Source organism: Varanus komodoensis, unplaced genomic scaffold (genome assembly GCF_004798865.1).
Source record: "Varanus komodoensis strain SLA01 unplaced genomic scaffold, ASM479886v1 scaffold33, whole genome shotgun sequence".
NCBI classification, from domain to species: domain Eukaryota; kingdom Metazoa; phylum Chordata; class Lepidosauria; order Squamata; family Varanidae; genus Varanus; species Varanus komodoensis.
In genome coordinates this window covers 3,993,965-4,016,575 of record NW_025335817.1, presented here as the reverse complement: position 1 = coordinate 4,016,575, position 22,611 = coordinate 3,993,965, and the positions used below count along the sequence as shown (strand labels likewise).

At 53.2% G+C, this 22,611-nt stretch overlaps 2 protein-coding genes across 11 annotated transcripts in view; one reads left to right on the top strand and one right to left on the bottom strand.

The window, feature by feature from the left end:
• The first annotated feature begins 1,669 nt into the window (after window positions 1-1,669).
• PIGB (phosphatidylinositol glycan anchor biosynthesis class B) lies at window positions 1,670-11,374 on the top strand. Of its 2 annotated transcripts, XM_044438636.1 has the most exons (13): window positions 1,676-1,828; window positions 2,430-2,565; window positions 2,939-3,056; window positions 4,402-4,506; window positions 4,999-5,129; window positions 5,818-5,958; window positions 6,412-6,463; window positions 6,582-6,793; window positions 7,067-7,131; window positions 8,581-8,791; window positions 9,394-9,574; window positions 10,797-11,160; window positions 11,259-11,374. In XM_044438636.1, the coding sequence occupies exons 1-12, from the start codon at window positions 1,726-1,728 to the stop codon at window positions 10,935-10,937; spliced, it is 1,596 nt and encodes a 531-aa protein (XP_044294571.1). In that variant the 5' UTR covers window positions 1,676-1,725; the 3' UTR covers window positions 10,938-11,160; window positions 11,259-11,374. The 2 variants fall into 2 exon arrangements, with proteins under 2 accessions (XP_044294573.1, XP_044294571.1); XM_044438638.1 differs by lacking the exon at window positions 2,430-2,565 and having other exon boundaries at window positions 1,670-1,828; window positions 2,886-3,056.
• Window positions 11,218-22,611, bottom strand: part of CCPG1 (cell cycle progression 1) — an 18,495-nt gene continuing 7,101 nt past the window's right edge. For 3 of the 9 annotated variants that reach the window (XM_044438627.1, XM_044438632.1, XM_044438635.1), the window contains 8 exons: window positions 22,030-22,100; window positions 20,841-21,054; window positions 19,268-19,321; window positions 16,846-17,103; window positions 15,692-15,703; window positions 14,720-14,841; window positions 12,550-13,964; window positions 11,218-11,885 (listed from right to left, as the gene is read on the bottom strand). In XM_044438627.1, the coding sequence (XP_044294562.1) occupies window positions 11,702-11,885; window positions 12,550-13,964; window positions 14,720-14,841; window positions 15,692-15,703; window positions 16,846-17,103; window positions 19,268-19,321; window positions 20,841-21,054; window positions 22,030-22,100 (2,330 nt within the window). In that variant the 3' untranslated portion in view covers window positions 11,218-11,701. The remainder of the gene's footprint in view (window positions 11,886-12,549; window positions 13,965-14,719; window positions 14,842-15,691; window positions 15,704-16,845; window positions 17,104-19,267; window positions 19,322-20,840; window positions 21,055-22,029; window positions 22,101-22,611) is intronic. The other 6 variants (XM_044438628.1, XM_044438633.1, XM_044438629.1 and 3 more) reach the window with 6 other exon arrangements.

The window sequence follows — 22,611 nt, the reverse complement described above, 5'->3', positions numbered from 1 at the left end:
AGCAAGGCAAAAGCAGCACTGCTCTCACCTCCGAAGGTACTATTTGGTTTTAACCACTGTTGTGACATGCAGGAGTTATCTCTCTCTATCTATTGATCACATTTGTATGCTGCCCATTAGCCAGAGGAAGCCAGTGTGTCCCTCCTTGAATCTCCCCTCCCAGAAATGTCTGAAGGATCAAAAAGTCTCATGACATGCCTAGGTGCAGATCTAAAGATATCACATGTGGTTATAAAACATGAATGTTTAGACACTGTCTCCCTTGCATGTGCCAGAGAGTCTCATTGTCTGCTGGGTACAGTGTTAAATGACCCTGAACTGTGAAGCCACAAGGAAAAACTGAGCACATGAGGAAGTAGAAGACTCTGGCTTTGCCATACGGGTTTCAAGATTCATTCTCTGCCCAGCCACGAAGAACTGGCACACTAATATATTACCTTGAATGATTTGGACAAATTGGCTTGGCTAAGCGAGACAAGCACATAAATATTCCTCTCTTGCACACACTTTACTGTGCTGTACATCGCAAAGGATGGCTGTCTCACTCCACTGCACACAGTTGCACTGCACACGTGGAGAGGGCTCTGAATGAACCCAGCCAGATGAATTTTTAAAGCAGCCCCACAATCTGTCATGTTCTGTCCAGTCCAGGTCCATCAAGGAGCTCTCATGCGGTGGGGATGCTCCATTAGTAGCTGTGCTTCCCCTTAGCACACTTCTGTCCGCCATGATGCATGGGCACCCTTCCCTCCCAGAGCGGCTCCCACAGCCTGCCAGAGAGCGCCTGGGGATCTGATGGACTTCTCCGCAGGGTCCTGTGATCCCAGAGGATTGTCCAAGCAACCAGGATGCTGCACTGGCCCCATCTCAGCCCTGACCACACGCCTCACGGCCACCTGTGCTTCCTGTCCCTCCAGTGGGCTTGCCTTCCCTCCCTGATCCAGCGGCAAGCTCCTGGCCCTAGAGGGGCCACAAGCAGCACGCCGGGCCTCTCCGCCAGCGGCAGTCCACAATCTGCCCGTCCCGCTTCGAGGGAGGGTCCGGCGGGGTCTGGCACGGCTGCGCCCTGGGGCACGCAGGGGGTCCGGGCATGAGAGGGCGGGGAGGAGTGCCGAGCGGCCCGGCCCAGGGTGGGGGCCCCGCCACAGAGCGCCACGCAGCCCGGGCAAGCAGCCTCTTTATTCATTTGAGCAGGGCTCTCCGTCCACCAGCCCGACGCCTGCTCCGCCGCCAGCTCCGTCCTGGGCGCGCGCTCGCTCGCTCGCTCGCTCCGCCGAGGCATCTCCACGCGGTCCGAGGCGCGGTCGAGCTGCGCGCACGCGACCCCCCTCTAGGACTGCTGGCCCGGGGCCCGCGGGGGCGGCTCCCGGTGGGGGCCGCGGCTCCGGGCCTGCTCCTCGAAGACTGGCTTCCAGATGTAGATGCCGCTCGTCACGCCCAGCGCGGCGCACACCAGCAGCTTCGGCAGGGTGAACACGCGCCGCATCGTGCCCGCTCCGCGCAGTCGCGTGTCCCGGAGAAGCGCTTCACGCACACGCGCACCCCATGGTTCGACTCTCGCTCTTCTGCGCACGCGCAAAGAGGAGCTCTCGCGAGATCTCTCGCCTCGGAAAAACGGAGGGGAAGCAAAGCGTAGTTCTGCTGCGCACGCGCAGCTACTCCTTCAGCAGGGACGCCGCCAGGCGGAAGCGGAAGGCGTGAGGGTCGCGTGCTGCCCGTGTCGCCATGGAGCTCGGGCGGACCAAGTCTTCGGTTCTGCTGCGGAAGCGGAAGTCGGTGCTATACCGGCCCGGGGAGGCCGCGGGGGCCCGCGGAGAGGGGGCCGCGGGTGAGCCGCAGCGCCGCATTGGGGCCCTTGCGGCCTGCCTTGCAAGGCCGTCGTGCCCGTGCCATCCCCGAGGCGGAGACCCCACGAGTGCCGGGCAGCGCCTCGACGCGCTCTCTTGCTGCGCTGCCTGCTCGAAGCGCCTCGGGGCCTTTAGCTCGCCCCAGGGAGGGCAGCGGCCGACCGGCCCCGCCTCGCTTGTGCATAGCCCGGGCGCCCCCATGGCACCTGTGACCCCGCGCTCCCGTGTTGCTGCTGTGGAACCGCACGGGGATTGCAGCCGTCCCCGCGCCCCCAAAGGGCGACGACTGGTGTGGGATCTGTGCGGTCGAAATCAGAGTCCCGCAGGCGTGGGGCGCCAGGCCACCGAGCCGGTCTGGCCTGGCGTGGCACCAGACTAGCAGCCGTTTCAGCGCCCGCAAAGGGAGCGTTTCTGCCGCCAAGGCTGTGGTTAGAAGTCAGCCAGCTCCTCTCCTAGATTTCATGATTCTGTGGAAATGCAGAAAATCAATATGCCACCTCAGGAAACAGGCTTTTGAAGACTGGAAAAAAATACAGCATAAAAGTGAGGGTTAAGTGAGGCTTTCTGTCCATTGTTTTCTAGCTATTTTGGGGGAAAACATCTACCTGTGTCTGTTTTCCATCACCTTGCGGCTATTAAACTGCTTCTTAGTCCAGACAAGTTTTGTCCCAGATGAATACTGGCAGTCCCTTGAAGTTGCACATCGCATGGCCTTTGGATATCCTGCTGTGATAAAATTAAATGGATGTTTTCTCTTTCTACTCAGTAGGCCCTGTAGAAATACACAAGTCTTGTGGTGGTATCCAGTAAACAACCTTTCACTGGGCAGTGGGCCTGGGCATGCTTGCTTAAGATTAGTCTGAAACAGGAGGATTTGAGAAATGAGCAGGCAAGGGGGAAGTTCCCCGCTGCCTTAAAAGTGGCTCTTGACAAGTCTAGCAATGGGCCATAACAGGAGATAGGTTTTCTTCTCTAGGGTGGGGGGCAACCTAATTTGGTCATTTTGCAAGCATGCGGCAACTCAGGTTGTGTGTTTAGAGTGGTCTGCCAGCCGCAAGAACCAGCTTCTGTGCTCTCCTTAACACTGGTAATTATGGCCATTTGACCTGGGAATGGACAGAAGGGCTGCGGAGCCACCTCTATCCCCTGCTGTTTGCCAGCCTCTACAGGGTACTGCACCTGCTGTCCAAGGATGACGTCCAGTTGCTGGTGAGTGTGCCCCCCTCCGCCAGCTTGTGGTTCCACAGTGGACAACTGGGCGATTACTTTGCCTGTGATGGGGAGCCTTCAGCACTCCCTTCCTTTGGAGTGAGTGAATGCCTGAGCCGCCGTGGTCACTGAAGGGTGGGCGACAGCTGATCCTCCTGTTGTGGCCCTCTGCCGCTTTTCCGACGGTCAGCCACTGGAGCTCAGAGCTGCCTTGTTCCATCCACAGCAGGGACGTTGCTTGCAGACCTGTTTCTCCTGAGCAACAGAGCGCTGAGGGTCAGATGCAGGGCTACACAAGCCCTTCCCCGCCCTGTGGTAGCATCCGAGCTTGCCACACTCGCGTGCCTTTCCTTGGCTTCCCTCCATGTGTGACTCCCTGATTGAAACGTGTTGCTAGAGGCTACACCCCCCGCGAGGGACCTGGACCAGAAACACTCTGCCTGTTCCCTGCCAGGAAGTGTTTGGGATGGGGTTCTCTCCAGCCTGCCCAGGGATGGAGATTTTGTGGCGCTCATGTCTGGCCTTCGTGGTCCCAAGGGGGAGCCTGTACATTGATGTGAGCCGCCCCGAGGCTTTGGCGAATGGGGCGGCATAGAAGCTTCCTAAATAAATAAATAACTGGCCTGCAAGTGCCCCTGGGCTTCTGGAACCCTCTGTGATGGTTGGGAAGGCTGCGTGCAGCCCCAGCTGGCCCCAGTCCATCGACTGCTACAGCACATTGCGTACTGCTCCAGATTGGGGACTAGGTCACATTATCCTAACAAGTCCCGTTTCACCCCATTGCCACCCGGTAGTGGTTTGCTGTTAAATTTTGGTAGGTAGCCACCCATTCTTTTGCTGTCTTCATGAAGCCGGTAGCTGCGGTAGTCCAAGGTATATGAAAATGGTCCCCAGCTCTCCAAAGTTGTCTACTCCTGCTCTATTCAATAGTATTTCTTTCTGGAATTAGATGCTAAGTTTGACAGTTCGCCACCATTCAGCAGGAGGCTGAACAGCTGCCTTCAAAGAAATCTGTTTCTTCATTGGCTTCTGAGTATCTTAACTCACTGATGGGAAGTACTGTGTATACATGTGTACTGTGTATACACGGAAGTATAAAAGCTTAGGGTCACTCAAGCCCCATGTTGCCAGAGACTGAGGACAGGGGGAAAATAACACTAGCACTAAATACAGTTCCTGATGATTTTGAAAGAGCATTCAGTCTCTGGCTGTATTATTTATTAATTCTTTGGAAGCTTTCTTTCCTTCTTTCAGCAAATGCCTTTGTTTAATGATTGACTTCCTTTCATGAAGGTGGCAGCAGTGATGTGAGGGTTGTCCTTGTGTCCCTGCCCCTCCCCGACAGATCTGGCTCCCGAGAATCCTACATGCCCTTCTGGCAGCACTTGTGGACGTGAAGCTGTACTCCCTGGTGAAGCGGCTGGATGGTGCTGAGACAGCCAAGTGGGTGGTGAGTTCCTGCCTGCCTTCCTCTCTCTAGGGTGCCCTCTTGGACCAGCAACAGGGCCCACAGCCTGGCCAGCTGACACAAGTGAGGAAAGTGAGGCCCGCCTGGCACCGTTGTTATTTGCTTTTTGGCGCCAGGCTAAGACCTTTTTATTTAAAACTTATTTTAATTGTTAATTTATTTATTTAACTAGGGTTTTTTTGTTTTTTGTTTTTTTAGCCGAGAATGCACTGAGGTTTTATTGAGGTTTTATGGTACTGGGGGGTTTATTGTATTGGGGTTTTAATGTATGGTTGACTTTTTTGATGTTGTGATGCTGCTCCGAGGCTTATTGCGATGGGGCGGCATAGAAATGTTTTAAATAAATAAATAAATAAGTGCTGCCGGCTGGAAGGTGCTGAGCTCTGCTTGAGCGTCTTGTGAATTCTGCAGGAAATTTTCTGTTGCTGTGGCCCTCCCTGACCCACATCTTCTGTTCTTCCAAATTGTTTTCAGTACTTCTGCCAGATGACTTCTTGGTTCACATGGTACTGCTGCACCAGGACTCTAACCAACACCATGGAAACAGTCCTCACCACCCTGGCTCTTTATTACTACCCCTTGGAAGGCAAGAAGATGGGGAGCAGGTGAGACGTCTTCTGTCAAGGTTGTGGAGGAATTCCCTTACTCGTCCTGGGAACCATTCCAAGCGTCACCCTGGGGAAGTGGCCTCTGCTCCCATGCCATTTCCACTCAGACAATGCCAGGCTTCTGTCTCCGGCCCCCAACAAAGTGCTTCTCCATTCCCAAGTGTGCTACTGCATTTTTCATCATAGCGCCTTCCCCTCCTGCAGCCGGGCCTCTTGCAGCAGCCACGCGCTCGGAGTACCTTATGAAATCATTCTGGAAGGGCCGTTGCTTTTGGCTTGGGCAAGGCCTGGGCATGTGTGCTCAGACGGTGCGCAGGCAGGAAATGGGGGAGGCCCGTTTGTGCTTCTGGGCAGGCAAGGCTGAGGCTGTCATGCAGCTCCAGACACAGTGGCCTCAGCAGAGCAGTTGCAGGCCTTGGAGCAACACTTAATTCTGCCACCTCATCGCTGAAGCAGGCAGGTGCAAAAGCCACTCTGTCCGCCTCTCCTTCTTGCTTAAAACATTTCCCGGGTTCAAGGCAGCGGCCCTGCACACGCTCGCCTGGGGTTCTCCCGAGGAAGCCTGTGCAGAGCTGAGCTGCCAGGCCACAAGAACACAGACCCTGGAAGTGTGCCGGCACTGTCCTACTGGCCTTGTGAATGCTGCCCCAACTCACTGGTCCTCACCGTTTTACTTCCCCTGTAGCCTCCCCCACTTGGCCCTCGTGGCTCTCGCACTGACGATCCGCCCGACAGCAGCCGTCCCGTGGGCCCCACTGCTACTCTGGCACTTTTGGAAGGCGCACAGGAAGTGGGATCTTGTCCTTTACAGCTACATCCCAGTGGGGTGAGTGTCTCTTGCCTGCAGTCAGGGAAACCAGTCAAATAAAGACGTTAATTCTGGCTTTCCATCAAATGGAACTCAGGGCAGCTGACAGCTTAATACAGTATAATAAAAATAACATCTAAAAAGCAACGCTAAGATACCAGATAGTTTTAGAAAAGCAGTACCAGTAACAAAACAAGCAGGGTACCTGTCAGGTCAGTCCACCTGAGCAGGTAACAGTGGGCTGCCAGACAATCAGTGGTAACTGCACAGACCGGCAGCAGAAAGGGCTGGGCAGCATGCAGCAAATCGAGGGCTGGCTGGAGCAGGGTGGCAGCTTCTGCATGCCCTTCATGGGGGTGGGGGGCCCCCTGGGAAGGGCACCTGAGCTTGGCTGGGAGGGGAGGCGGTGGTGGTGGGTGCAGGGGGACCCCATCTCTCTAGCTGCCATCGGTGTCTTCCTTTTGTTCACAGACTGATCGCCCTGGGTGGCTCTTTACTAGTCGACCGAATCTTTTTTGGCAAGGCAAGTCGACCGTGGCTCAGAACTCCCAGCCTGCCACTTAGCCAAGGAGCTGCAGTGGTTCCCCCGCCACCCCTTCCTTGCTTGACAGCCGCTGTTGCCTGTTTTCCTATGCCTGCAGTGGGTCGCAGTGCAGCTGAACTTCCTGAAGTTTAATGCGCTGCAGAACGTGGCCTCCTTTTACGGGACCCACCCTTGGCACTGGTACGTGACGCAGGGCCTGCCGGTGGTCATCGGCCCTCATCTCCCCTTCTTCGTCCATGGCTGCTTCCGGGCCCCGAAGAGGCATCGCCTGTTCCTCGCTGTGGTGCTTTGGACAGTTGCTGTCTACAGGTATGCTTCCTTCTACCTTGACCTGTGCTGGCTGACTACTGAATTGGGGGCACCACCGTTTTGCGAGGTGCTTTGCAATGCAAATCAATGGGTGACAAATCTAGTAAAAGGTAACAAAAGGAAAAAGATGGGAAAGAAAAAATACGCCAATTCAGGCACCAGTTCTCCTGAACATGCTTGGTGGTGATCATGACCATGTGAAGTGACTGCTGGGCTTTGCTGAAGTGGGGAGATGTTGCCAAGATGCCTCACGTTCTTCTCACTTTATTGCAGTACACTGAGCCACAAAGAATTCAGATTTGTGTATCCTGTGTTGCCCCTGTGCATGACATTTTGTGGTAAGCCCGTCAGCTTGAAATCCTTGGTGGCACTTTTATGGAAGCAGGTGGTCCTTTCAGGGCTTCTCCATTCACTAAACGTGAGGGAAAAGCTGAGTGGTGTTGGCCTGGTCCACCCGTCAGTTCAACAGCCCAAGTGTGGTCCCTGCCCAACGCTGCCTGCTGTTTGCGCTGTCACTTGGCAAACCAGGACTGGCCTCTTGCAAAGCATGACATGTGACTTCCGGGCCGGGGGCGAAAGAGTGGCTCACTGCTTGGCTAACCCTCAGCACCCAGCAGCCCAGGCTTGTGTATCACATGCAGTGGCCTGGAAAATGCCTGCTGTGCCCCGTAGCTTCTTTTGAGAAGTCCTCAAATGCTACTTGAAAAAGTGCATCCGCAAAAAGTTGCAGCTCCTGCTGGGTTTTGATATTTTTTTTTTTCTGGGAAAGGTCGCTCTCAATTCTAAAAATATGGTGCAGTGCTTTGAAACTCGGAACGACCATCTTGCAAGCATTAATGTGGGGACAGAAATCGGGCCAGTCCAAGGACTGCCATGGCAGGCGCCGCAGCGTGGAAGGCCAGTGCAGGGCCGGCTTCACGGCAGAGCACCGTGAGAGACTTGCACGACGCCATCCATAACAAGCATTGGTCCACCTAGACTGGGGAAGTGTAAAGCAGGGGTGGTTTTGGCTGCCAGCGATTCCGAGAACTGGCTATTTGCTTTTCAGCCGAGAGGCCCCGATACCACTGCTTGCAGTGGGAATGTTCCACATGGTTAGTAGCGGTTTAAAGCACGTGGGGGAACTCGTGTCCTTTCAGTTGTGCTTGGGACTGCAATTCCCACACTCCCCAGCCAGCACAGCCAGTGGTGAGATGGACGGTAGGAACTGCCGCCCGTGAACACCCAGTCTGAACAAAGAACAGCAAATTGTTCAGTAGTACATCATTTAACGTCCTTTGACAAATAAAGACATCTTTGACTGGTGGGGAAAGGGAGGGATAGGCAGGCCCAAAGGAAGGCAGGGCAGGGGGTATTCCCAGAGAGCCAAGAGGTGCTGGCAAGTCTGGGCATGCATGCGCAGGCAGTGGAAGAGGGGGGCCGCACGCTGAAGGAATGGCTGGTTGAGCTGAGGAGGGCCCCTCCCCCCAATTTCTGCTCTGTTAAGTTGGTGCTTCCTCGTTTATCTTCCCCACCCTTTGCCCCAGTCTCTTAATGGCATCTTCCTGAGGCACAGCAAACGGGGGGAAGACCTAGGCCGTGTCGGGCGGGGGGGTGCTGGATGCCGCACCCTCTTGGAACTGCTTGAGACTGGGGGAGAGCCATGGCTTTGCAGCCCTAGAAATACCTGTCAAGGTCTCGGTTGCTCTCCCCATATGGCCACACCCTAATAGCGTGGAGCAAGCATGTGCCGCCATGGCTTGTGGGAGAGAGCTTCCCAAATATACTTAACAGGGTTGCCCCCGCAGGGCATTCCCTGAGCCAGCTGAGGCGGTGGAGGAAGGCGGCTGTCTCGTTCCTGGTGATCTCCAACTCGCTGCTTGCACTCTACACGGGTTTGGTCCACCAGCGTGGAGCCCTCGATGTCATGGGCTACCTGCAAGGGCTCTGCAGCTCCTCCGTCCCGGAAGAGACATCCGTCCTTATGCTGATGCCGTGCCATTCAACTCCTCATTACAGGTCAGAGGACGGGAGGCCAGTGGGTCTTCAGCTGTGCAGCTGCGTCTCTTTGGAGAAAGCTCCACTGAATGCAGCAGCACTCCTGAGCAGACAAGCAGAGGATTGTACGGTGCTTGCCCTGCTTGGAAGCGAGCTGCTTCGGAATCATCGTGGGTGACAAATTAGCATACTGGGAGTGTTCACATTCCTACTGCCGCTCTTCTGGCGTTATGTCATGGCTTGTTGCCTGCCACCAGGCGGCCCCGTCCCTTGCACGCAGTCACACTGACGGTGTCTCCAGTGTGTCCTGGAAAGACCAGCCATTTCCACCTGCCATTCTCTCTCCTAAGCACAGGGGTCTCGCTGCCTTCTGCCTTAAGGCACCAGCTTCGTCCCGAACTGCCATCCATCCTGCGCTTCTAGCAGTGAGCTGAAGTCCCTGCCAAGCCCTCCCCCCACCCCACAGGTGGAGTTACGTTGGTCCAGAGCCCCCCAAGCACAGCAATGAATGCCCACCTCCCCTGTGATTCTCATTCAACAGGTGCGGAAAGCACCGCCAAGATTTGCTTGCCTAATTCTAGCTGCCATTGTCAGCATCTGAATGCATCCCCTTCCTCTCCTAGCCACGTTCATTGCCGGCTGCAGCTGAGGTTCCTTCAGTGCCCTCCAGATTTGATGGGAAGGACGAATTACCTTGATGAAGCAGACTTGTTTTACTCCAGCCCCCTTCAGTGGCTCCAAGAAGAGTTTTCTAACACAACGCTGTTGCCTTCACACTTGGTCTTATTCAGCACTCTCAAGCAGGTAAGCAGAGGGCAACACTTCCCCGTCCTGTGGCTTGTGGCAGAATTAAACACCTTGAGGGTTCAGTTATAGCCACCTCGACCAGCAGAACAAGCTCCTTTGTGGGTGTCCTGGAAAGCCCCCTTCCGTTAGAGCCACTTGCACCACCAGCGATAGCATCTTGTCTGCCGAGAGAGGCCTCCCCATCTCTGCATAGGCTCAGAAAGGGAATGCAAAAGGCCTCAAGCCTGTGTACACAAGGGCAAGACCCACATGGCCATTGGCAGCGACTGGCAGGTGCTCTGCTCCCCTGTGAATGTGTTTCAGGTCACCTGGATACTGGCCCATTGTAGCAGAGTCCCAGCCATGGAAGTCTGTGCGGCCAGCAGAAGCACTTCCTCCTGCCCGCCGTTCTTTGACATGCTGCTGGTGCTCTGTCCGTCTTGTGACATTGTCACTGCAGCAACAGCCTGGGGCCTTCAGCACAGGCCTGAGCATAAGCAGTGCTGCCAAGAAGCTTAATCCTATAATAAAATAACCCAGCGAAGAGGCCGCACTTAAGGAGAACAGTTCTTTTCTTATTAGCAGGCAGAAAGTCATTCCCCAACAAATCAAGGGTGGAAATAAAAGAGAAATAGCAGTATTAAAATCTGCAAGTGGTCTTTAGAGAACCCTGCTATCTACTGAACAAATCCCTGGTATTTTATGGGGCTCAGGCAGACAACTTGTTCTCCCTATCCCCAATTCTCTTGGCACAGGGTGTTGACAACTGCTGACTCTTTGGGGGGTTTAAGAGCCTTTTGTTTACTTTCAACCAGCTGGCTTATTGGATAGTAAAACTTCCCACAGGATATACACAACATCTATAAGAGCTGCGGGGACGGCAGGTGGCACAGTGGTTTAAACCGCTGTGCTGCTGGGCTGGTAGATCAAAAGGTCGCCGGTTCGAATCTGCACAACCGGGTGAGCTCCCATTGCTCCGTCCCAGCTCCTGCCAACCTTGCAGCTCGAAAGCATGCAAATGCAAGTAGATAAAAAGGTACCACTTCGGTGGGCAGGGAACAGCGTTCCGTGCGCCTCGGTGTTTAGGCATGCCGGCCACATGACCACGGAGACTGTCTGCGGACAATCGCTGGCTCCCTCGGCTAGGAAACGAAGATGAGCACCGCCCCCTAGAGTCAGGCATGACGGGACTTAATGTCAAGGGGAAACCTTTATAAGAGCTGCACTTTTTAACTTCTAGGATATATCATCATTTCTGTCTTCAAATGGTTATGAAAAAGCCGCCACCTTCTTCCATACCCATCTGCCTCAAGGACGAACTGGAAGCTATATTTTTGTCTACAAAAGGAATCAAATGCCTTTTGAAAACAGAGGCAGTTAACTATGGCGGCTGAACGTGTTTAGAGACCAGCATGTGTGGCTCATGAGACACAAGGGGAGGGAGTGAAACGCTGACCTTGTTTGCTCGGAGGCAATCTAGCCGAACTTCATGCGACTTGCACTGCAACCTGGAGAACACGGCAGCTGGCTGTACGGACGCACCCACCGGGACAAGGACGCACCCACCATGGCGACGGATGCCTTCTGTGACCCCCTTGCTGAAGGTTCGGCTTCCTGAGCCCAAGTATGCACAGCTGTGCAGACCTTTCATAAATAAAGCATTTTTCCAACCAGGTTTTTATTTCTCTTCTACAATTTGCAGGGGGCAAGACAATTCGAATGCAAGTTAGGACGCCAATCGGAAAGCAGCAGACACAGCACACCAGCAGGTTCCGCCCTGGCACTAACACGAGAATAAATCAATTTACCGAACAGACACATTTCTGAGCCACTTGAGATGAAATTAGCACATGATACGACAGACAAGCCTGCACTGTAACACCAACAAGCACAAAGCAGCTTACCTTACACACACACACAAGCTACTGCTTATCCCGCTTCTTTATTGCAATAGTAGAACTGCACCCACAGTTGTTTCCTCTGAAGGCTGCAAGAAAAGACGCTGACTTAGAAGCCAGGTGGATCCTTTCTGGGGCGGGGTGGTGGAAAGGGGGAATCGTGCACTTGAAACTCTGAAGAGCCTGAGCCAGTTCAGCACCCGCTCTCTCGACCACGCTTTGGTGCATACCGAAGAACAACAGTAGTTTAGTATTTGGGATCAAAGGGCAGCTGGCCCACTTCTATCTCTAGATTTGCCATGTGTCTCCCATTGGGGCTCCCCTGTTTCTGCCATCTGCCTTCCCTCTTGTAGCGCTGTTGGTGCTTTGGAGCGTGTCTTTCCTGAGAAGGACTCTGTGTATGTGTGAATGGAGCCCTCTTTCTGGGATGGCTGAAAGGGAAGGACAGGAGAGCAGTCAGTATGCTTCAAACGCTACCACATCTGAGCCTCCACACTGGGTGCTCGCCCCGCTGGAGGGAGCTGCCCCCTCTCCCCCGAAACTAGAACTGCCCAGGCAGATGAAACCAGGCAGCTGACAGGCTTCATGGGAGGCCTGGGAGCATGATGACATGCGGAGTCCAGGCTCTCCTCACCAGCCACAGGGCATTGCTTCAGAGACCAAGCATCCTCCCAGTCCCAGAGGGCACCATCCCCATAGAAGAGGTAGAGCAGTGAGGTTCCTGGAAGACAGAGCACCCAACTTCAAGGAAGAACCCAGAAGTAAGAAGAAGCAAGCACAGCAGAGGAGCTGCAGGTGGAACATGGGCAGCTACAGCCTCCCTACTTGTGCGAAAGGATCACGATTAACTCGGGGAAGGGCATCAAGTTTGGCATGTAAAGGGGAACTCCGTGCTGCAGCCCTTAATGTGCAAAAATCAGCAACACGTCTGGTGGAACCTACGCCCTTACCCCGAGAGTGCTGCCATCACCACTATTTGGGCGAGCAGCCACGGTACAGACCAGCGGTGCCCCCAAAGGGCCAAGGTCTCCTTGGCAGCCGCCTCTTGGGAGTCTACAGGCTCAGGCACAGTTATCGGCAGCATGTGGCACTGACCTGGGTGCGTGTTGAGGCGAGGGGTCATAGTGGAAGTAGTATCTGTAGATGTATTTATCCAGGTCGTCAAAAACACCGTCACTGCCCCTTTGGTACTCTTTCAGGTCTTCAAGATAGTCCTTAACGTCATTCACAAAGTCTGTGAAGAGCATTTGGTCATGTATGAAGACCCCGTTGTGGAAAAACCTCTCAACAAAATCCTCCAGTTCTCTCCAGTGATGGAAGTTGCCCACTTCTTGCTGTAGATACTTGTGCATCAACTGATTGAATTCATCTGCTCGAATAGGGTCCATCACTTTATTGAAGAGGCTCACAAACTCCTGATGGGCACAGTCAAAAATATCTGTGCATCCCTTGAGAACAGTGTGGCGCTTCTTGTTGCACATGGGGCCTCTGGGGACTTCCAGTGTGGGGGGATCCTTGGGAAGATGCAGGACGTGGGGACGCTCTCTGGATCGTTTCCCATCCCTGAAGTCTCTCTGGCTGCCTGGGGCCTTGCTGCGCAGCCCTTCGTGGGAACCGTCTGCCTGATAAACCACCTTTCCTTTTCTGTTAGCCTCCTGCCTTCTGTCCCCATGTTTCTTCTTCTCTTCTCTTTCAAAGATATTCTTGGTTGTGTCCTTGAAGTGTCTGAAGGTGGATTTTACAGAATCTGAGAATTTTCTTAAGTTCTCTTTCACAGCTTCTTTGGCCTGCTTAATTTTCTCCTTATGGTGTCTTACAAATTCCTTTGTAGAATTCTTCATGGCATCCAATGTTTCTTTAACAGAGCCCAAAAATGTAGCTTTCTGCTTCCTTTTGGCTTTGTTTGCTCCTTTCCCAGTTGGTGCCTGTGATTTTTTCACTTGTTCTTGCTTTTCTGCATTGTCTTTGACTTCCACATACAGCTTTTCCCACAAATCAGAGCGCTGCTGTTCGAAACTGAGCTTCTTTTCCAGCTCTGCCAGCCTTCCCTGTAAGGCTTCTATTTCTTGGCTCTCCTGCAAGCCATCCCCAGCACCTGCACCAGGAGTCACCTGCTGGGCACTTAACTTCTCCAGTTCTTCCCTGAGAGACACCGTCAGGTGGCGCTCTTTGTCCAGTTCCCTTCGCAGCATCTGTGCCTCCAGCAACCAAGTCTCCTTTTGTTTCATAAAATGCTGCATTCTGTGCTTTTCTTCTTCCAAATGGGCTCTTAGTTTCTGATTTTCAGTGGCAACCGGTGACTCCTGGCTGGGACCTGCGTTCTCCAGGTGTCTTATTTGTTCTCTCAGCTTCCGCAGTTCTTCTTGCAGCAATGCCAAGGCGCTTTCCTCTCTCTCTAACGACGCTCTTAAGCGCTGGTTCTCTGAGCTGAGGAGATGCTTCTGAGATTCACAGGATCTCTTTTCCAGCTCTGTGTTAAGCAGGCACGCTGCCAGACCTTCCTTGAGAGACTGTTTGGGGAGCAAAAACACATGAGTAGAAAGAAGAAATACTCCTGTATTGTGAATGGGGGTAGTGGAGGCACAGGGAAATCACAGCAGATGCCACAAGCTGAGTCAGTGTGATGAGCAGGCCACGCCAGCAGCACTTGAAGCACAGCGCTCGCCCAGGGCAGGGAAGGAGAGGAGAAGGCAGCCCGGGGTGCGCCTTCAAGTGCTGGTGCTGCACAGGAGGGGCGTGGCCAGCAGCGGCTTCCATCCACTGCGAGGGACGACTGGATGGCACGGGCTCTCCATGGCCCACATGCGCATACCGACCTCGGGAGCCCACACAAAGCGCCCGAGGCTACGGGCGCAGAAGCCTGTGCTCCACTGGGACAGCAGTGGCACCTGGCTTTGTCGAGGCGACATGCCCCAAGTCGAGGCAGCAGCCGTAACTGCCCTCTCAGAGCCCCTGTGGGGGTGGGTGCTCCCAAGTGGAAAACCCTGAGGATGCACAAGCGGCACTGACCCAAGCCTTTGTTGTGCGGTTTCCACTGGGAGCACAGACGCTGCTGCGCTTTCTCCGAGCGCCAAGCGCTGCGGTGAGCAAACGTGCCACCCTCGAGGGGAAGCGCACAGCACGGCCTCCGCGCCTCGCCTGGAGGCGGCCTGCACGCACTTGGCTCTCTCTGGTAACCAGAGAAGAGGCTCACCAGGGCGCAGGCAGGGGGCGGCAGTCCTGGCATTTGCGCTGAACTGCCTTCTGGGCACCGGAAAGCCCTTACCTGACCGACCGCCATAACGCCCTGTTCCCGTTGGCACTGAATCAGATGATCCCTCACGTCAGTCAGCTCGTCTTCATGAGTCTTCTCGACAAGTTGCTGGCGTTTCTGGATCTGAACAGTACCTTGAAATAGAAAATTCTCTCTCTTAATTGACAGAAAAACTGGAAATTGGGCAGGTTGTGTAGGCAGTGGCTCTTTTGTCTTTAGGGGAGCACTGTGCATTTGTGGAGATGGAAACGATTCAACTTTTACTTGTTTGGAACACCTCAACTGAGGTTTAAACTTTTGCCTGTAAAAAAATAAAAGCCCTATCAAAGAATGAATATTGCACAGAGAGGATCAAGCTAAATAGCCAAGACTTCTGATGCACCCCTAAAGGAGCAGGTTGCTTGAGATGAGAGTGCACACGAACACAGGGGGCAACCTGGCACACAGTTGCAAACTCCTTTGTAGTTGCAAAGCTGCACAATCCAAGAGACACATCCAGGGTAGGCTCTCCTGACACCTCCGTTGCTCTAGTCCAAAACTTAGAGCCTTCTTTTTGAAAAAAATAGTATGTGAATGAAGCCTCTGGGATCAGAAGACAAGGTGTAAACTTTGGCACCTTGTAGTTTCAGTTAAGAACACATGCACCCTGCATCGTTGCTTTCCCTTCGCAAATGTCAGCTCTTAATCTTTCTCCCGGACAACCACCGGCAGCAAGGCCAGGACAAATCCCACGCCAGCTCAGGATGCGTCAGGACAGCCATTCGGTCCTGGCTGCAAAATGCGAGTGTTGCGTCAGAACCGCCTGCAAACAGGAGGGGCCTTTTGCCAAGGCAGAAGCCCTCTGGCACCAGCCGGCTGTCCCAGGGAAAGCTGCGTTCAGGCACTGCTTTGCCCGCAGTCCAAGGGCATGCACGGGGCAGCAAGCTTCACACACAGACAGGCAACTGCAAACTCACAGCAACGCATTCCAACAAAGCCTCCTACCTTCCAACTTTCCTGAGGAAGAAATCAGGGATAAGGCGTAAGTTTTGATCAAATTCAACATACTAAAACATCGGTAACTTCAAACCAGAATTGTCATTAGATTCTAATTTCTTTTGTACAGACCCATTAAAAATCTGGCCTTAGGAAAACAGGATTTCACCCACGAAAGGAACTCTGCACAGCAACCTATTTTGCGAGGTGTGCGGGGTGGTTGCTGCACAATGGACGGTTCGGATACGGAGGCAAGCTGCAGTGGCAGCAGCTGCTTTTGCGGCTCGTTGTTCAGCTCCGTGTACAAACGCGGCTCTGGAGTGCAAGGAGGTGCCTGTGGGATGCCGGGACCACCCAGGAGCCTCAGTGAGCACCTGCCACCTACTCGGAGCAGGGGGAGGTCTGCTCCCCACCCTGCCTCCACCCTGCAGCAAACAGTATGGCTGAGGGTGAGGCGTCTGCTTCCACCAGAACCCCGCATTTCTGTCTACTGGCCTGCAGTGGCAAGCAGCACCTCTCTCCCACCTGCCTCACCTGAATCTGCTTCTCCTTGAGACATTCAGGATGGTGTACACACATGGAGGTTAACCCAGGTACACCACCCTGAATCCTGCGAGGGAGGAGAGGTCCAAATGCTGCTGGCTGACACCTGTCACCCTTCATAGCCCAGGCAGGGTTCTGATGCAGAGGTGTGGATGCTCATTAGCGCAAACCAGGCCATACACGGGTGAAGCCACCCCACCTGGTGTCCCTTCCACACGAGCAGAAAGGGATTCCCTCCACGGGGGTCCAACCTGCTCTTCATAGCTCCCAGCAACGGTACAATTCCTAGTGCTTGAGTACAGTAGCAGCTCCACTGCTCCCAGGCTAAAAGCTGGCAGCAATTTTAGGTGGAGCCCAGCCAGTCATGTCCTAGAATGCGCCTCTTGCAGTCTGGCTGGCAGCCATCCCCCCAAAGGACCACCTAGGAAGGAGTGCCAGAGCCCCAACAACCAGCAGAAGAGCACCCGGGGACTGAAAATGTGGCTCAGTTTTCATGTGTGAACACTTTTAAGGGGACACCTGGAGGAAAGGTGAGCGTTTGCTGCGGTACTAAAAGGAACGGTCCCATTTCAGAGAGTAGATGCAGCGACAGCCTATAGAAAGCGCCCTGAGCCACTCACCATAAAAATGCCCAAAGCCCATGCTGATCGCGATCACCAAAGCCAGGGTGATGCATCTATTCAGGCCGCCGCTGAAGTGATGCTTGCGCCACTGATCTTGGGCCGGCTCGGGTTCTTGCTCACGAGGCGGTGCCTCCTCTGACTCGGAACTTGAGATAAGCCTCTTCTTCGCACGCCGGCGCCGCAGGGCAGGACTGGAGCGGTGGCTGGTTTCATCGCTGCTCGATTCTTCGCCACTTGGGCAAGGAGGTGGAAAGGCTAGAAAGCAGCCACACAAGCCCTTGCCATGAACAGAGGGCAGATGGAGCAAAGGAGGTTTCATTTTTCCCACTCACCCCCTCTTAGAGGGCAGTTGAGGGTCTTCTACAGCAGAAGAAAATTCTACATGCATGAGGTTTTAAAGGCTACCTAAGAAAAGCTGGTTTTCCGGGTTGCTAAGGCTACAAGCTCTATGAATCCAGGCACCGGGGGAATCCCTCTTCTCCTTCAGTGAACCAAAATGAGGAGCTGCAACCTTGCTTCGGGTTTGCCTTCCCTTCTGCCTGCAGCGCAGGGTTTGGCTCTGTCGCTCAAGTAGTGTAACGCAGGCCGCTCAGCACTCCCTCGCTGTGATACTCTGCCTATCGTCCTGGATTGTGTGCGAGCAGGACGAGCAATCAAGCAGGTACGTTCAACATCCACTGCCACAGTGCATTCAGTGTTAGCGCATGCCAACACCCAGTCGTATCTGGACAATGGCTGTGACTTCAGATATGTGACATGCCAGTTAAAATCTGCTTGGCTGCATGTTAAGACCAGCTGGTCTGTCAGAAAGAAAAGTCAGCCAGTCCTGTGGCTGGATAGAGTTGCTACTGCTACTGGGTGTGGTGGAGAGAAAGGCAAGGGGAACCGTTCCATCTGCTGATCCACGAAGGAAGGAAAGGAAGAGGAAGGAAAAAGCGTCCCGTTTTCTTATGCTAGTCGCTAAAAATGGCCAGTAAGAGGCTGCCCATCCTAACAGCCCTTTGGAAAAGCTGGCTTGAGGGCACCAGAACCTCTCCAGGTTCTTTCCGCACCAGGTGGCCAGAGCGCAGCGCACCCCTCCTTCCAAAATGCCTTCCAGGCCGCCATCTGCTGGCACCTTAGCAAAAGCTGAGAAGGAGCACTGTGGGGGCCCCGCCATGTACAGCACCTGCAGCGCCCTGCAAAGGGGGCTGGCCATACAGCGAGTGGCGGGAGCTGAGCATGTTTTCTACATCATTCATGCCTCACATGGGGTCTGCCTGTTTCACAGCAGCTGTGCACTGGGCTGACAGTTTCATTGAGCTGTCTGCTGCCCCAAGATCCCTTTCCTGCTCTGTCCCTGCTAGCTCAGATCCCAGCAGCCCATACTTGAAGTTGTGTGTGTGTGTGTGGGGGGGGGGTTGCCCCAACGTTATACTTGCTTATATTAAACTGCATTTGCCATTTCGTCTATGGAACTACAACCTGCTGCCAAAATATGGTTATGCCTACTTTGCAAGGGAAGCACTGGGTGATTTCCTTAAAATAACTGAATAACTTCCAGTCCAAACAAACTCTTCACACCGAAATCAACATTTTGTGTCTCGTTAAAAAAGTGTCAGTTGCAAGTCCAAGTAAAGCTTCTCTCCCAGAGGGCCCCATCCACGTGTCCTATTGAAGAGTTCTACTAAGTTCGTGCGATGGAACTTACCTTTGCGGAAGCCATGTTGACTCTCTCTCAGCAGGGCCGGTCCCCCTGTGTGCGTCCTGATTTTACCGTTAATCACGCTTTCAGCCAGTTTCCCAGAACTGACACTGAGCTATCCAGCCTGCAATCCCCCGGATCCCTTTTTAAAAGCTGGCGTTGCCTTGGCCATTCTCCAGTCCTCTTGTAGAGGCTGGTCCTGGGGACGTGGCACGTCTTCCGTGAGAAGGCCGGCAATTTCACGTTTGAGCTCTGTCACCCCAAACGCGTTTCTTCAGTACCGCATGCACATTAAATGAAGGTAAAGGCAGGCTTCGCACTCCACATTCAAGCGCTAATAACTGGGCCACACGGCACACAAGCGGGAAAAACAGCCAGTCAGAGACAAAAGGAGCTGTGCTGGCAGTCCACCATGCCGGGTTTAGAACAGCACTCCGTTACGCTCCACAAAGACAACTCACGATCGCTACGGTTTATTTCGCCGGCAGGGCAACTTTCCTTTCGGAACGAGCATTATGCGCCCGTCCCCAGAGATGCCTCTTCCTCAGCACCCGCTGCAGGTTGCACCTCAGGTGGCCTCCTCCTTCCAGAACCCTGCGCAAGCACTTGCAAGTGCCCCCACCGCAGTGCCCACCACACCGCAAGCCACAGCTCCCGCCAGACACAAGCCAGCTGGGTCCGGCCACGCCAGCCCACGGAGGGGCGCAGCCCGCACCTGCACTCCCTCTCGCTTACCCCATCTGCTTATGCCCTGTGGGATCCTCCACAGCTCCTCCAGCCACGTGTTGGCTTTTGCACATAGAACACAAGGAAGAGATGTTGACCGTGAGGAAACGGCAGCTAAACACCCCGCCACAATTCGGAGAGTAGGGTGTGTGCGTGCGCATGCAGGCAGTGCATTACACTTGACCACTGCTACTAAATTTGAAGCTGGGATTTCTTCGGACATTGGGGGCTTCCCTTCTGGACCCTGTCAGAATGACTTTCTGAAGCTCCTGGCCTACGAGAGTAGCTGTCAATGGCAGTGGCCCCACATCCCTGTCTCTTTCAATCTCACCGCGCATCATGGGAAAGAGCGGAAGAATCGGACCAACGACATCTTTCCATATGCACAGCTTCATTCCAGTTGGTTCTGCCCCTGTTCAGACCTTTGTCTCCTTTCTTAGAGTAGATTTTAAGCAGGAGACATGCAGAATAGCCCGAGATCAGAAGTTATGCTCTGCTAAAGACAGACTTGAAGTGTCCTTCTTTTGCCTCTAGGTAGTACACCATCCTCAGGGAGGCAAAACGTTTCTGCTGTTTCCACTACAGCATCACCTCAATCATAGTCCTAGGAAACTGAGCATCTTTTGGAACCAGTCCACCTTAATCAACAAGTGAAATTCAGGCAAGGTCATTCTTCCATCAAACTTTGTTTTATAACAAGCAATTTCTAATGTACATGGCTTAGAAATGAATGGTAGGCTATGTACAGGAGTTACAGGCCAGAAAGCAAACTGGAAGTCACACAACATAGGAATCTGGGCCCAGGCTGAACAGGTTGAATATTAACTTCCAGCCACTCTTCCCCAAAACAGAAGAATACTCATTCTCAGGTAAAGGGGAAAATAGCCAAGAGTCCAAATTATTCTAACCCTTTCCCCATTAACAGAGAGGGCAAACAAGACTCTGTTTTGCATCCGAGTTATGCCACTGGTGCTGTTGTGCAAGAGGAAGTTTACCCTGAGGTAAATTCTTGCTGCTTCCTGTCACTGCTGCTGTTATGTGCAGGAAAGAGACCGATCTGAGAGACTGGACTGCTGCTCCAGGGGCAACTTCAGCAAATACTCCAGCTCTGTACAAATTTGGGCTGGGAGCTCCTGCCAAAGGAAGGATTCTGGAGGGGACCCAAGAGACAATTAGCTCTTCTTAACTGGCCCTCTGGCTTTCAGCTGCTGGAAAGTGGCATACAACCCCCCTGTCCTACAGAAGACTAATCCAATGATGCACAGAGCCACAAGAATCAGATGCTTGATCAACTGGCAGTTTTTTCAGCTACTTCAAATGCAAGGAAGTGGACCCAAGCAACGTGCAGGATCACATCTTGCGGATGAAATCATGGCTGCCCGAGCAAACACCAGCTCTCCTGGAGCTCAGCAGGGAGCTGAAAATGGCTTCATGCCGTTCACCTGCACAGCACAAGGAAGAAGAACCAAGTCCTGGCAAAAGTCTGGGGACACTCGCACTCCACAAGTGCAGGACATGTGACATGGCGAAGTTTGCCTGTGGACTCTCCCTGGCCACCAAACAATGGAAGAGCTCCACGTACCTGTTTCTGGCTGACAAAAGGTGTAGCGGCTGCTCGTAGAAGAGCCCATGTTGAAATCTTCGGAGACCTGAGCCTCTTCGGCTGGAGGCACGGCCTCTTCCTGGCTCCCGACTTCTTCCACCCTTGGGGTCTCGAGTGTCACAATGTCAGAATCATCACTGATTGCCCCCACACAGGAACTGTCCTCTGGCAACCCTCCCTTCTTGTCCTTGTCCTTGGATAGAAGGTCAAAGGACAGAATTACACCAACAACAGTGTTTCACCTATAAACAGCTTGCAAAGCATGAAAGAAAAAAATGAATTTTTATATTCTGGGTGTGATGGTGGGGGGGGGTTCTGTGTGCAGAATCTAGGTTTTGCAGAAGTTTTTTTTAAAGAGGAAAACAGAAAACTGGCATTTCTTGTACATTTAAAGTAATGCACTGTATCATAAACATGAAGATCAACAACTTTACATATTTCCCCCTTTTCTCCCTTCCATCCTTCTAGCTCCACGTTTCTTCCAGTCATTGGAATGTCTGCCACATTCTCCCATGTTTCCTCTTAAGAGTCTGCCTGTGTGGGTGACGTGGCTGTACCACGGCCTGCCTTTCCTTTCTGCTTTTATAACATGTTGGCTAATGAAGAGAGCCTCCTTTTATTTAGATGAAATCCTGCTCCGATATTTTTGGACAACTCCTGCTCCTGTTTCCTGGCTGGCCACGGGGGTGACAGAATATGAGGCCAAGTGGGTCTCTAGCATGATGAAAAGCACATCTCCTGCTCCTTCAGAATTCTACCATGGGCTTCTAATCCACACACACCACTCAAGGCATCACAACAATGCAAGTCACAATATCCACAGAACATTATTACAATCATTTGAGCATCAGCCGGACAACATTGATGCCCACCCTCTAATTAGAGCGATACATCGCAGTGATTCAGAACTTAAAAGGCTGCACAACAGCCTGGCTTAAGAAAAGTTTGCCCCAGAAGATGAAAATTGGGGCTATTCCAGGCACTGTGATGTTACCACACCACCCTCCGGCTGCAAATGCACAAGCCACTTGGGTCCACCCAGTCTGACCTCATTCACACGGCCCTTTCAGAGAAGTGTCTCCTTGTGGTTTCTGCATAGTCTTGGCTCCCTTAACACCCTCCAGTTTGGTACTCTGACACTTCTGTGCTTCGTTGGATCACCACTCACCTCAGGTTTTGCAGTCTCTGGGACAGAATGACTTTCGACAACTGAGGACACATCACCTTGGCCAAAATCAGCTGCAATAATAAAAGTTGGAATATATAGAGGTGAAAGATTAAGCACTTAACTACTTCAGATGCCTGCTGCTTTGCATGTGTGCATGCGTGCACTCTCGTATCATAAAACCAATCCAGTTTCCCACAGTCAGTAATAAGCCGGGGGGAGGTGAGAGCAGGAACTACACTCACACGGTTAAAAAAGTAAGCAAGCTATACAAAGACACAGTTGTTGGAGGATGACTGCAGACCCTCCGCCAAGGAAGGCAGCTATCTCAAATGGACTAAAGCCCAGGAAAAGGCAGGCGCACACGCTTCTCAACAGAAATTCCTACTCAGTGTTTGGACAGACTGGCCAACCATTCTGCGGTGCGCTTTATAATGGTACAAAAGCCTGCGGTGTAATCCTGTAAGTTCTACTTGGAAGTAAGTCCCACTGTGCTCAATGTGGCTTACACCCAAGTAACTGAGTGCAGAACTGCAGACACAGGGATCAGCAAAGGCTGCCCTTGAAGCAGCTTTCCAGAGTCAG